The sequence below is a fragment of the Babylonia areolata genome, chromosome 35 (genome assembly GCF_041734735.1).
Source record: "Babylonia areolata isolate BAREFJ2019XMU chromosome 35, ASM4173473v1, whole genome shotgun sequence".
Taxonomy (NCBI): Eukaryota; Metazoa; Mollusca; class Gastropoda; order Neogastropoda; family Buccinidae; genus Babylonia; species Babylonia areolata.
This window is the reverse complement of record NC_134910.1, coordinates 23096565-23111053: the sequence shown is the minus strand read 5'-3', so window position 1 is coordinate 23111053 and position 14489 is coordinate 23096565. Positions and strand designations below refer to the sequence as shown.

The 14489-nt window shown below is 41.2% G+C and overlaps 1 protein-coding gene across 1 annotated transcript in view; it reads left to right on the top strand.

Annotated features, from left to right (window-relative positions):
- LOC143277925 (uncharacterized) overlaps window positions 1-14489 on the top strand; it is a 51334-nt gene that overhangs the window by 29979 nt on the left and 6866 nt on the right. Inside the window, exons 14-20 of the mRNA XM_076582901.1 lie at window positions 1473-1696; window positions 3683-3779; window positions 4732-4869; window positions 7380-7487; window positions 9340-9456; window positions 10920-11008; window positions 13122-13247. Coding sequence (XP_076439016.1) covers window positions 1473-1696; window positions 3683-3779; window positions 4732-4869; window positions 7380-7487; window positions 9340-9456; window positions 10920-11008; window positions 13122-13247 — 899 coding nt within the window. The remainder of the gene's footprint in view (window positions 1-1472; window positions 1697-3682; window positions 3780-4731; window positions 4870-7379; window positions 7488-9339; window positions 9457-10919; window positions 11009-13121; window positions 13248-14489) is intronic.

The following is a 14489-nucleotide window of genomic DNA, read 5'->3' as shown; positions in this document are numbered from 1 at the left end:
GTCCAGCAAGGAAGCGTGAGAATCACAGGATTGAATCCCACATTCACCGGTAGTTTCTCTTCCAGCTTTTCTTGTGTGAGTGGCGCTGCTCTGCGGTGATGAAGAGAAAACAACACTGTTGCCACAATTGTTAGTCAGGAGGCTGAATGGAAGAATAAATTCACTCCCAAGAACATTTAGCTCGTATGGTTTCTGTGTTTTCTGAAAATCAGAATAACGTAAGATTATCTGTGCCATGTATTCTTCTGTTTTATGCCTATCTTAACTCACTCAGTACGGCCAGTCCTCTCTTCTCCTCTACACAGACCCCTCGGATGTCCAGTGGGTGTCTGAATGACCCAACCTTTAGCTTCCGTCGTCAGAATTGTGGTATTCTTTGTCAACATTCACCTCTTCAGTATAAGAGCCTGCAATATTTTGATGATGGTAATTGGGGTGAAACGCTGTTAACGTCGTCTCTTTCGCCGTTCGTATGGAGAGAGTTAAAAGCATACTAAGAAGTACTCTTTTAAGAGGATCGTTTTTGTTCTTTTCCTTATTTTATTTTATTTTTTTTCACGTTTTACACGGACATCAGTAATGTGACGCACAGTTTATATCACAGACTTACATAAACTTACAGTTTGACCTACGGCATGACGGGCGCAATAGCCGAGTGGTTAAAGCGTTGGACTGTCAATCTGAGGGTCCCGGGTTCGAATCACGTTGACGGCGCCTGGTGGGTGAAGGGTGGAGATTTTTATGATCTCCCAGGTCAACATATGTGCAGACCTGCTTAGTGCCTGAACCCCCTTCGTGTGTATATGCAAGCAGAAGATCAAATACGCACGTTAAAGATCCTGTAATCCATGTCAGCGTTCGGTGGGTTATGGAAACAAAGAACGTACCCAGCATGCACACCCCCGAAAACGGAGTATGGCTGCCTACATGGCGGGGGCAAAAACGGTCATACACGTAAAAGCCCACTCGTGTACATACGAGTGAACGTGGGAGTTGCAGCCCACGAACGCAGAAGAAGAAGAAGACCTTCGGCAGAACGAGAGCCGTGTGATTAGTGGTTTCTCCACTGCTATGGGAAGTCATTTACAGCTTAGTCTTTTTGGTAAAGGACTCTGACTCTGAAGTAAGGAGGCAAGACTGCTCTGGCTCTTAGTGCTGCAGCCTTGGGGGCGAGTTGGCCTTCGGGAACCATCCCTACACCGACTGTCCTAAAAACCCACTTGGCTGAGAGAGTGGGGACGTAACGTGGACAAGATACTCTCCACTATAATCAAATTCTAGCCTAGATAGTCAGGGAGAGGAGTTTCCTCCTCAGCTGTTCTGATGGTCATAGTCGGACATGACGGACTATCATACATAAGCAATGTGACAAAAGAATGATAAAATACAATTGCTGTACGATTTACTTAAAGTAAAGGATGTCTTTTTATCATGTATTTATTTATTTATTTATTTATTTATTTATTTTACAGGTAACTGCGCCTCCAGCCACATTACGGCTCTCAGCCTCAGCGGATGTTCCCTGACGGATGCTGACTTGTCTCCCTTGGCGGCGGCGCTGGGGTCCGGGTTCAAGGTGCAGATGGTGAAGCTGTCGGCCAATCGCCTGACAGACGCCATGCTGACGGCGCTGGCTGAAAGTCTCCTCAAGTGTCGCCAGCATCCTCTTGGAGTGCTGGACATTTCTGGAAACCAGGTGAGGGGCGTGGTTTTCTGGTTCCTTGTCCTTCGTTCAGGGGCCCTGGTTTTTAACGGAAGTTTTCGTGCATGTTTAACTCATTGAGGCCTGCATCATCTCAGTTAAAAAAACAAACAAAAAAAACAAGAGAGGCAAGGCCTTCAAGACTCACTTGTGATACACTTTAAAAAAAAATCCAAGCTTTTTATGTATTGAGTATAATTTCAAAATGTAATGTTTAAGATGAGAAAGATCAGTTTAAAGCAAATTAAGTCCCCTAGCATTAATTACAGAGTAATTTCCCTTTTTACCAGCTGCACCAAAACGTTTGCAAAATAAATAAAACTTCCATGCTTAGCAAAAGAAGTTCCTGTCTGAACAAAAAATGATAATAATGACTGCTCTTTTTGTTGGGTCAGAATATCAGATCAAAGTGCCAAGTTTAGAGAATACAAAAAATATAAATATAACAGTAAATGCAGTTTGCATATACTTAGGCTTCATTTTTTAATTTTTTTTTTTGTGCCCATCCCAGAGATGCAATATTGTTTTAAACAAGATGACTGGAAAGAACTGAATTTTTCCTATTTTTATGCCTAATTTGGTGTCAACTGACAAAGTATTTGCAGAGAAAATGTCAGTGTTAAAGTTTACCACGGACACACACACACACACACACACAGACAACCGAACACCGGGTTAAAACATAGACTCACTTTGTTTACACAAGTGAGTCAAAAAACGGTTTTCACGTTCATACATATGCATGGACCATAAAGAAATGGAACTAACTTCTACAGTATTTCAGGGTGTGTTCGCATGTAATCGGGAGAGAAAACAGTATAGTGGAGTGATGGCCTAGAGGTAATGCGTCTGCCCAGGAAGAGAATCTGAGCGCGTTGGTTCCAATCACGGCTCAGCCGCCGATATTTTCTCCCCCTCCACTAGACCTTGAGTAGTGGTCTGGATGCTAGTCATTTGGATGAGACGATAAACCGAGGTCCCATGTGCAGCATGCATTTAGCGCACGTAAACGAACCCATGGCAACAAAAGGGTTGTTCCTGGCAGAATTCTGTAGAAAAATCCACTTCGATAGGAAAAACAGACAAGGTGTAGGCTATGAGCATGACGGTTACGATCATTGTTGCTGTCGCTGGCACTGTCACTAAATATGTTACAGCTCAGTCAAGGTGTTGACTATCAGTATGACGGCCACTGTCACTGCCATTGTCACTGTCACTGTCATTGTCACTGTCACTGTTGCTGTCTCTGTCACTGTAATTGTCACTGTTGCTGTGTCTGTTACTATCACTCTCTGTCACTGTTGCTGTCACTGTCTCTGTCACTGTTGCTGCCACTGTCATTAACATGTCACTGTCATTGTCACTGTCACTCGCTGTCACTATCGCTGTCTCTGTCTCTGTCATTGTCGCTGTCACTATCGTTGTCACTGTCGCTGTCATTGTTGCTGTCACTGTCACTGTCGCTGTCATCGTTACTGTTGCTGTCATTGTCGCTATCGTTGTCTCTGTCACTATCACTGTCACTCGCTGTCACTATCGCTGTCACTGCTGCTGTCACTGTCACTGTTGCTGTCTCTGTCACTGCCATTGTCACTGTCACTCGCTGCCACTATCGCTGTCTCTGTCACTGTCACTATCAGTGTTGCTGTAATCGTCACTGTTGCAGTCATTGTCACTGTCATTGTCACTCACTTGCAGTCACTATCGCTGTCACTGTCACTGTCATTGTCACTGTCGCTGTCACTGTTGTTGTCTGTGTCACTGTCATTCTCTGTCACTGTTGCTGTCACTGTCATTGTCATTATCATGTCACTGTCACTGTCTCTGTTACTGTCATGATCATGTCACTGTCTCTGTCATTATTATGTCACTGTCACTGTCATTGTCATTATCATGTCACTGTCACTGTCTCTGTTACTGTCATGATCATGTCACTGTCTCTGTCATTATTATGTCACTGTCAGTGTCACTATGTTACAGATAAAGGACACTGGGGTCAAGGCGCTGTGTCAGGTGTACTCCAGCAAGTCACACACCCCCAGTCTTCACAGCGTCAACCTGGCCAGCAATGCTGTCGGTCCGTTTTTGTGTGTTTGTTGGTGTGTTTTTTTTTTTAAAAATAAAAGTATAAATAATATTCAACAACCGGAATCTATCAATCAATAAAATACATTCAGTGATTTCTTCAGATTAAGGCAAATTCGGGCATTATCGAACAGGATAAAGCTGAACGCTTTTATAACAAAGTTCAGCAGAGATGTTAAATGCATATGTGGAGAATCTATTTCTAGAAAACACATACTCTTTGAATGTCAGAGTCTGAAATCGTTTTTACCAAACTTCGTGGAAAATTCTTTTGAATGTATTTTTGATAATTTCAAGATCCTATCTGCTGTTGCAGAAGGTTTGCTGCATAGTCCAATTGGACATTTGTTATAGTTGTTACAGTTGTTTGATGTTAGCGTTTCCTTCTATATTGTGTCTGTGTCTCCCGTTTTAATGCGTTATTTTTTCCAATGCTCTGTATCTTTCCCCACCACACACACACACACACACACACACACACACACACACACACACACACACACACACACACATATGCGCACACACACATACACACACACACCATTTTTCACCCTCTGCCCAATACCGTTCCCTCCACCACGCCCCGCCCTCCACCCTTCCGCACCTGTTGCATTTCTTGATTTAATCAACTGACATGACCTATTTCAATTGTTCTCTCTTACCTGTGTTTCAAATTATACGCATATGTTTGTGTGGGGATGTTTGAGTGAACGTTTTTAGTGCTATTGTCAAGAATATGCGCTATAGCATGAAGTCTTAATAAATAATAAATAAATATTTTTCTTTATATTCTCAAAAAAAATCGACTTATCTATCATTTTGTAGAAGCTGGTCACATTTGTGTGCCCTAGTTGTTGTTGTTGTTTTTTTGTTGTTGACCCAGATATCATTTTACCCACCGGGTCTGTCTGTCTGTCTGTCTGTCTCTTCTCTTTCCTGTGCAGGCAAAGAGGGTGTCGTGGCCTTGTTGTCGTGCATGGGAAAGAAGTCGCCTCTCAAATGCTTGTACCTCAACAACCAGTCCTCCTCTTTCCTGGAATCCGACATGGAGGACATCTATGTCAAGGCCGCCCTTGTACTGGGTGAGTTCTTCTTCTTCTTCTTCTTCATCTTGCTGTTGTTGTTGTTGTTGTTGTTGTTGTTGTTCTTCTTCTTCTTCTTCTTCTTCTTCTTCTTCTTCTTCTTCTTCTTCTTCTTCTTCTTCTTCTTCTTCTTCTTCTTCTTCTTCTTCCTCTATTTCTTCTCCTTGCTGTTGCTTCTGTTGTTGTTGTTGTTGTTGTTGTTGTTGTTGTTGTTGTTGTTGTTGTTCTTCTTCTTCTTCTTCTTCTTCTTCTTCTTCTTCTTCTTCTTCTTCTTTTCTTCTTCTTCTTCTTCTTCTTCTTCTTCTTCTTCTTCCTCTATTTCTTCTCCTTGCTGTTGCTTCTGTTGTTGTTGTTGTTGTTATTGTTGTTGTTGTTGTTCCTCTTCTTCTATTTCTTCTCCTTGTTGTTGTTGTTGTTTTTGTTGTTGTTGTTGTTGTTGTTGTTGTTGTTGTTGTTGTTGTTGTTCTTCTTCTTCTCCTTTGTTGTTGTTGTTGTTGTTGTTGTTGTTGTTGTTGTTGTTGTTGTTGTTGTTGTTGTTGTTGTTGTTGTTGTTGTTGTTCTTCTTCTTCTTCTTCTTCTTCTTCCTCTATTTCTTCTCCTTGCTGTTGCTTCTGTTGTTGTTGTTGTTGTTATTGTTGTTGTTGTTGTTCCTCTTCTTCTATTTCTTCTCCTTGTTGTTGTTGTTGTTGTTGTTGTTGTTGTTGTTGTTGTTGTTGTTGTTCTTCTTCTTCTTCTTCTTCTTCTTCTTCTTCTTCTTCTTCTTCTTCTTCTTCTTCTTCCTGTTGTTTTTGTTGTTGTTGTTGTTGTTGTTGTTCTTCTTCTTCTTCTTCTTCTTGCTGTTGCTGCTGCTGTTGTTGTTGTTGTTGTTGTTGTTGTTGTTGTTGTTGTTGTTGTTGTTCTTCTTCTTCTTCTTCTTCCTCTTCTTCTGTTTCTTCTTCTCCTTGTTGTTGTTGTTGTTGTTGTTGTTGTTGTTGTTGTTGTTGTTGTTGTTGTTGTTCTTCTTCTTCTTCTTCTTCTTCTTCTTCTTCTTCTTCTTCTTCTTCTTCTTCTTCTTCTTGCTGTTGTTGTTCTTCTTTTCCTTGTTCTTCTTTTTGTCTTCCTCCTCCTCCTTCTTCTTGCTGTTGTTGTTGTTGTTGTTGGTTTTTTGTTGTTGTCAGGCATCTGTTTGGCAGATGTGGTGTAGCGTATATGGTTTGTCCGAACGCAGTGACGCCTCCTTGAGCTACTGAAACTGAAACTGTTGTTGTTGTTCTTCTTCTTCTTCTTCTGCTTGTTCTTGTTCTTGCTGTTGTTGTTCTTGTTCTTCTCCTTCTTCTCCTTCTTCTTCCTCTCCCCTTCTTCTCCTTCTCCTTCTTTTCCTCCTTCTTCTTCTTAAGGAGGCGTCACTGCATTCGGGCAAATCCATGTACGCTGCTCAACATCTGCTAGGCAGATGCCTGACGAGTAGCATAACCCAACGCGCCTAGTCAGGCCTTGGGTGCATGAATATATATGTTTGTGTACCAGTCAGAGAAGATTTCTGCTGCAGGATTTTGCCAGTGGACAACACTCTCGTTGCCATGGGTTCTTTTTTTTTTTTCAGTGCGTCAGGCGCACGGTGCACACAAGACCTCGGCTTATCGTGTCATCTAAATGACTATACACACTTTTGATTTGATTCCCATGCAAATTTGGGGAGACAGGGCGAGAGCAGGATGTGAACCCACGACCATTATGGGCTCTGTACTGGCAGACAAGCGTCTTAACCATGGTGCCAAATTTCTCCTTGATAGGTAGATAACGACGGGCGCAATAGCCGAGTGGTTAGAGCGTTGGACTGTCAATCTGAGGGTCCCGGGTTCGAATCACGGTGACGGCGCCTGGTGGGTAAAGGGTGGAGATTTTTTACGATCTCCCAGGTCAACATATGTGCAGACCTGCTTAGTGCCTGAACCTGAACCCCCTTCGTGTGTGTATATGCAAGCAGAAGATCAAATACGCACGTTAAGAATCCTGTAATCCATGTCAGCGTTCGGTGGGTTATGGAAACAAAGAACATACCCAGCATGCACCCCCCCCCGAAAACGGAGTATGGCTGCCTACATGGCGGGGTAAAAACGGTCACACACGTAAAAGCCCACTCGTGTGCATACGAGTGAACGCAGAAGAAGTTAGATAACAAACAGCAAACAGTTCTATTCATGTCTTTTAAAACTTGTGGTTCTATTTTTTTGGCAAATGTTCGCTGGAGTACATCTTCTTCAGGGCGTGGTCCAGAAATAAAAGCTTCACGACTGGTTAAATAGTATTCAGTGAGTTTAGATTTAAATCTTGTACAACCAGGCAAAACTGGGCAGGTCAAGGGAAGTACGCTGCATGCAAAGCATTGCTTTGTTTGTAAGCTAATACATATGTGCATGCCTGCGTGTGTGTGTGTGTGTGTGTGTGTGTGTGTGTGTGTGTGTGTGAAAACAGACCACAAGCATTCATACTTTCCAGTAAAACCTGTCCGTTTTAAACATCTGTTTCAGGGTACACGGTGAAAAGATCAGGGGAGACGATTGAGGCTGGCTGTAGTGATCTCCCTTCCCTCCCAGCTGGCTTCTCCATCAACCTGCGTGGTCTGGGGGGATATGCAGGTCAGATGTTGGGGGAAAGGGGGGTACTGATAGTTTATTGAGTAGCCTGTGTTTCATCAATTGTTTTGTCAATTTCTTCTTCTTCTTCTTCTTCTGCGTTCACTCGTATGCACACGAGTGGGCGTTTACGTGTATGACCGTTTTTACCCCGCCATGTGGGCAGCCATACTCCGTTTTCGGGGGTGTGCATACTGGGTATGTTCTTGTTTCCATAACCCACCGAACGCTGACATGGATTACAGGATCTTTAACGTGCGTATTTGATCTTCTGCTTGCATATACACACGAAGGGGGTCCAGGCACTAGCAGGTCTGCACATATGTTGACCTGGGAGATCGTAAAAATCTCCACCCTTTACCCACCAGGCGCCGTCACCGTGATTCGAACCCGGGACCCTCAGATTGACAGTCCAACGCTTTAACTGCTCGGCTATTGCGCCCGTCGATAGAGGAATGATGATGGCAGAAGATAAATATGAACGATTAGGATGATGACGGAGGTGATGATAATGGTAGTGGTAGTACTGGTGGTGATGGAGGAGAAGGCGAAGATGTTGATTGATCGAGATAACTGTTATAATTATACTAATGATAATGAAGATGATGATGACTTTGGAGAAGATGATGATGATAATGTTGATGATGATGGAGAAGAAGGAGAAGAGAAGAAGAAGAAGAAGAAGAAGAAGAGGAAGCAGAAAGAAGAAGAGGAAGCAGAAAGAAGAAGAAGAGGAAGAAGAAGAGGAAGCAGAAAGAAGAAGAGGAAGAAGAAGATGAAGATGAAGAAGGAAGAAGAAGAAGAGGAAGAAGAAGAAGAGGAAGAAGAAGAAAGCAGGAAGAAGAAGAAGCAGAAGAAGAAGAGGAAGAAGAAGAGGAAGCAGAAAGAAGAAGAGGAAGAAGAAGATGAAGATGAAGAAGGAAGAAGAAGGGAGAAGAAAAAAAGGAAGAAGAAGAAGAACGAAGAGAAAGAAAGAAGGAGAAGGAAGAAGAAGAAGAAGAAGGAGGAGGAGAAAATGGAGAAGAAGGAGGAGAAGAAGAAGAAGAAGAAGGAGGAGGAGGAGAAGAAGAAGGAGGAGAAGAAGAAGAAGGAGGAGGAGGAGAAAATGGAGAAGAAGGAGGAGAAGAAGAAGAAGAAGGAGGAGGAGAAGAAGAAGAAGATGCTGATGATGATGATGATGATGACGTCAATGAGGAAGAAATAGATCATAATAACGATGGAAAAGATGATGATGATGATGAAGATGACAATGACGACAGAGAAGACGATGAAGAAGCTCGAAGATGATGATGATGGTGATGATGAAAGGGAAGATACTGAAGATCGTAATGACGATGATGGTGATGATGATTATGATGGGGAAGATGATGATGATAGAATAGAATAGAATAGAATGTCTTTATTACCAAGTGTATCGAGGTCACAAGGAATATTGGGGAGGGGGGTGGGGGAGGGGGATGTACATAACAAGGTACGAAGATAAATCGAAAATCATACACAAACACAGATACAGTAGAAATTAGGATACACACAAGCGCATGTCAATATAAAAAAAAAACAAACAAACTTGTGCATACTCACACATGCACGCACTCCACACACACGCACACACATGATGATGAGATGGTGGAGAAGATGATGATAATAGCGGTGATGATGGGGAAGATAATTATTGGTGATGAATCATCATCATCATCATCATGGAGAAGATATTGATAACAGTGATTGATGGTGGTGGTAGTGATGATGATGTGAGTGGTGATGGTGGTGATTATGATGACGACAACGATGATAATGATGATGATGATGATGATGATGATGATGATGATGATGGTGGTGATGATGTGTGAGGCAGGTCAGCTGGGCCCTTTCCTGGACTGCCCAGCCATTCTCACCGATGCTTCCAGCCAGCGTCTGATGACCCTGACCTTTGACAATGTCCTTGACCTCTGTGCCAGCCTTCAAGGTCAAAGTGAGTGAGTGAAATCACAGCACAGCTTTTTGACATTGCCACTGTGGTGTGGGTTGGTTTGTTGTGCTTCCTGTTGCGGTGTGTGTGTGTGTGTGTGTGTGTGTGTGTGTGTGTGTGCGCGCAAGTGCTTGTGTGTGTGTGTGTATGTGTGTGTGTGTGTATACAAGTATTTGTGTGTGTGTGTGTGTGTGAGTGTATGTGTGTGTGCAATCAGTATCAGTATCAGTAGCTCAAGGAGGCGTCACTGCGTTCGGACAAAACCATATACGCTACACCACATCTGCCAAGCAGTTGCCTGACCAGCAGCGTAACCCAACGCGCTTAGTCAGGCCTTGAGACGTGTGTGTGCAAGTGCTTGTGTGTGTGTGTGTGTGTGTTTGTGTGCAAGTGCTTGAGGTGTGTGTGTGTATGTGTGCATGTGTGTGCGTGTGTGTGTGTGAGAGAGAGTGAGGAACGGATGAGTGTGCATGTACATGCAAGAAACTGGAAACATGAAAAACAAAAAAAAAAAAATCATTCCTGTTTAGCCAGACAGAGGAAGTATTTGAGCTCCTGTTGTAGAAACTCTGACACCAGTCTTCCTTGAGCTACTGATACTGATACTGATACTGATACTGCTGACACTGGGACTGTCCGCGACAGACGAACTCGGGTGTGTGTGTGTGTGGCTGTGCATGGGGGGATTTGGGAATGAACGGTGTGGTGGGAGAAATGCTTCTGAAAAGGTGCAGGTAATAGGGCAGCAAAAAAAAAAAAAAAAAAAAAAAAAAAATCTGTTACTACAGGGAAAAGGGGTATCCTGTATGCAGTGGCAGAGGTTCAAAGAAGTGTGTGTGTGTGTGTGTGTGTGTGTGTGTGTGAAGTCAAGTCAAGTCAAGTCAAGTCAAAATGATCTTTATTGAGGGTAAAAGAATAAGCTTATACAGCTTTTTTTACATCCTGCCCTCATAAAAAAAAAGAGAAGAAAATTATTTTTTTTTAATTTAAAAAGGAAGAAATGGGGGAAGTGGGGGTCTGGAAAGGATATATAGAAATAAACAATTACAAGAAATACACAAAAAATTCTACCGAGAACAACAACAACAACAACAGAAATAATACAAGCGTAAATAGCAATAAATTTACATATGATGCTGTGTGTGTGTGTGTGTGTGTGTGTGTGTGTGTGTGTGTGTGTGTGTGTGTGAATAGAATAGAATAGAATATATTTTATTGTCATGAAACCGTAAGGTTTATAAGACACAAGTGCAATGGTAAATGAATGAACGAATGAAAAACACACAATTAATCAATCAGTTAATGCAGTAAATTGCAGCAGCATTCATAAACAAATTTTCCCAATCTTTTTTGTATATATTCATCATCTGTTAGCATCACCTGACTGGGAACATGTCCTGTGTTATTCGAATTTTTAATATCCTTTAAAAATTGTGTGTGTGTGTGTGTGTGTCTGTGTGTTTCAGAGAGTGACGCAATGTGTGCTGTGTCAAAAGACGACTGGGTTCATATTACTGGTTGTGATAAGGACAACTCTATTCCTTCCTGGCTGCAGGTTTGTGTGTGTGTGTAGTGTGTGTGTGTGTGTGTGTGTGTGTGTGTGTGTGTGTGTGTGTGTGTGTGTGTGTGTGTGTGTGTGTGTGAGTGTGTGAGTGTGTAGTTTGTCTCTGTGTGTGTGTGTGTGCAATGTGTGTATGTGTGTGTAGTGTGTGTGTGTATGTGTAGTGTAGTGTGTGTGTGTGTAGTTTAAATTTTTTTTATGTGTGTGTAGTTTGTGTGTATGTGTGTGTGTTTGTGTGTGAGTGTGTGTTCATTGTGTGTGTGTGTGTGAGTGTGTAGTGTAGTGTGTGTGTGTGTGTGTGTAGTGTGTGTGTGTGTGTGTGTGTGTGTGTGTGTGTGTGTGTGTGTGTGTAGTGCGTGTAGTGTGTGTGTGTGAGTGTGTAGTTTGTGTGTGTGTGTGTGTGTGTGTGTGTGTAGTGTAGTGTAGTGTGTGTGTGTGTAGTGTAGTTTGTGTGTGTGTGTGTGTGTGTGTGTAGTGTAGTGTGTGTGTGTGTAGTTTAAAAAAAAATTATGTGTGTAGTTTGTGTGTATGTGTGTGTGTTTGTGTGTGAGTGTGTGTTCATTGTGTGTGTGTGTGTGTGTGTGTGTGTGCATGTTTCTATGTTGGTTGAATGGATAGGGATATGTGACTACTTTTTTTTTTTTTTTTTAAGAATATTCAAATTTCATATGTATAGATAAACTTCATAATATATTAGCATTGTAAATTTCATTTCATTTTTATTTGTGTTATCATATTTAGTGATATCAGAATTACACGAGCAATGTATTGATTATTCTATTTGTTTTAAAGTGCATTATTATGCATAACAGTATTATGATTGTACCAGCAGTACATTTTTTGTGATATCGTTTTGATTTGTGATCATCATGCTTCACAATATCAGAATTATATGTGTGACGTGTTTTTTTCTTTCTTTTTTTTCTTTTTTTTTTTGTATTGTTTTGATTTAGTTTGATTTCTTTCGGTTTAGTTTAGTTTTGTTTCATATATGTTTTGTTTTTGGTGGGGTTTTCTTCTTTCCATTTCTGTGTGTAAATTCCTTACGCACTGTTTAGTATCAAATAAGATGAAATGAGATAAAGTAAATTGGAATAAAATTGAATAGAATAAAACTGAAGAAAATGGAATAAAAGAAAGTAAAAAAAACCAACCAAACAAACAACAACAACAACAACAACAAAAAAACAACAACCAAAACAAAAACCCAGCGTAAAGCAGAATGAAATGAACTAAAAGAAGGTAAAATAAAAATGAAATTAAACAAACAAGCTTTAGCTAAAAAATAAATTTAAATAAGATCTGAAACAACATAGGATAGAATAATTAAGATGAAAAAAAAAAAAGACCCAGACATAACCTACACCTGACCTGACACAATACTGTCCCACGGATGAATTGTTATTCATTTATATATTACTCATTTATTTCTGTGTTTGTTTATCTGTTTGTTGGTTAGATATCTATCTATTTATCTATTTTTTGTTTGTTTATTTATTCATTTGTTGATTAGATATTTTATTTATTTTTCACCTATTTATTTGTTTATTTGTTGGTTAAATATCTATGTATTTATTTTTCACCTGTTTATTTGTTGGTCAGATATCTGTTTATTCATTTTTACCTATTTATTTGTTTATTTGTAGGTCAAATATCTATTTTTTTTTATTTTTTACCTATCTATTTGTTTATTTGTTAAAAAATCTATTTATTTATTTTTTACCTATTTATTTGTTGGTTAAATATCTATTTATTTATTTTTTACCCATTTATTTGTTTATTTGCTGGTTAAATATCTATTTATATGTATTTTTTTTTACCTGTTTATTTGTTGGTTAAATATCTTTTTTTTTTTTTTAACCTATTTATTTGTTTATTCTTTTACTTCATTCTTCCTTTCTTTTTCTTCTGCCACTTAACTGTTCTTAATGTTGCCCCCCCTCCTCCCCTCCACCACCCCTCCCCCCTCCCCCCTCCCCCAGCTCCCCCAATTTTTTTTTTTTTTTTTTTTTTACCATCAAAACTTGTCAAAAACAGCTCCTTCTTTTCAGAGACGATCAAGTGTTCTCATTGTAGATATTTGTGTCTGGCGCGCACTGTTGTTCAGCTGGCCGACAGTCGCAGCAAGGGCGTGTACCTGTGCAACCTCCCGGGCAACTCGACCTCCCAGCGTCTGGAGGGGCTGTTGGAAACGGAGGCGGATTGCAACATCGAGGAGGTGTTTCTGGTCAAGGTGAGTTTCAGTTTCACTTTCTCAAGGAGGCGTCACTGCGTTCGGACAAATCCATACACGCTACACCACATCTGTTGAGCAGATGCCTGACCAGCAGCATAACCCAACGCGCTTAGTCAGGCCTTGAGTGCATGCTTACATATTTGTGTACCTATGAAAGTGGATTTCATTTTACGTAATTTCGCCAGAGGACAACACTCTCGTTGCCATGGGTTCTTTTTCAGTGCGCCAAGTGCGTGCTGCACACGGGACCTCGGTTTATCGTCTCATCCGAAAGACTAGACGCTCAGTTTGATTTTCCAGTCAAACTTAGGAGAAAGGGCGAGAGCGGGATTCGAACCCACACCCTCACGGACTCTCTGTATTGGCAGCTGAGCGTTCCATCCTATTCTGCCACCTTCCTCCTCCTTCCTGGTCAAGGTGAGTGACGGTGGTGGTGGTGGTGGTGGTACTGCTGCTACTACTGCTGCTGTTGCTGTTACTGTTACTGTTACTGCTGCTGCTGTTGTTGTTGTTGTTGTTGTTGTTACTGCTGCTGCTACTACTGCTGTTGTTACTGCTGCTACTACTGGTGTTACTGCTGTTACTGCTGTTGTTACTGCTACTGCTGCTACTACTACTGCTACTGCTACTACTACTGCTGCTGCTGCTGCTTCTACTACTGCTGCTACTGCTACTACTGCTGCTGTTATTGCTGCTACTGATGTTACTACTGCTGCTGCTACTACTGATGCTGCTGATGTTACTACTGCTGCTACTACTACTGCTGCTGCTACTACTGCTGTTACTACTGCTGCTGCTACTGCTGCTATTGCTGATGCTGCTGTTGTTACTGCTGCTACTGCTGCTACTACTGCTGCTACTGCTGCTATTGCTGCTACTGATGTTACTACTGCTGCTGCTATTGCTGATGCTGCTGTTGTTACTGCTACTGCTACTACTACTGCTGCTGCTACTACTGCTGTTTCTACTACTGTTGCTGCTGCTGCTACTGCTGCTATTGCTACTGCTGTTACTGCTACTGCTGCTGCTACTGCTGCTGCTGTTATTGCTGCTACTGCTGTTACTACTGCTGCTGCTGCTGTTACCTCTACTACTTCTACCACTACTGGTGATGATGGTGATAGTGATAATATTAATAAGTATATCCAAAATTGATTAAGCTGATAATAGTAATAAGGATAACTAATAATTATAAAATTCTTAATATTATACAAATACTGATAATGAATAATAGTAATA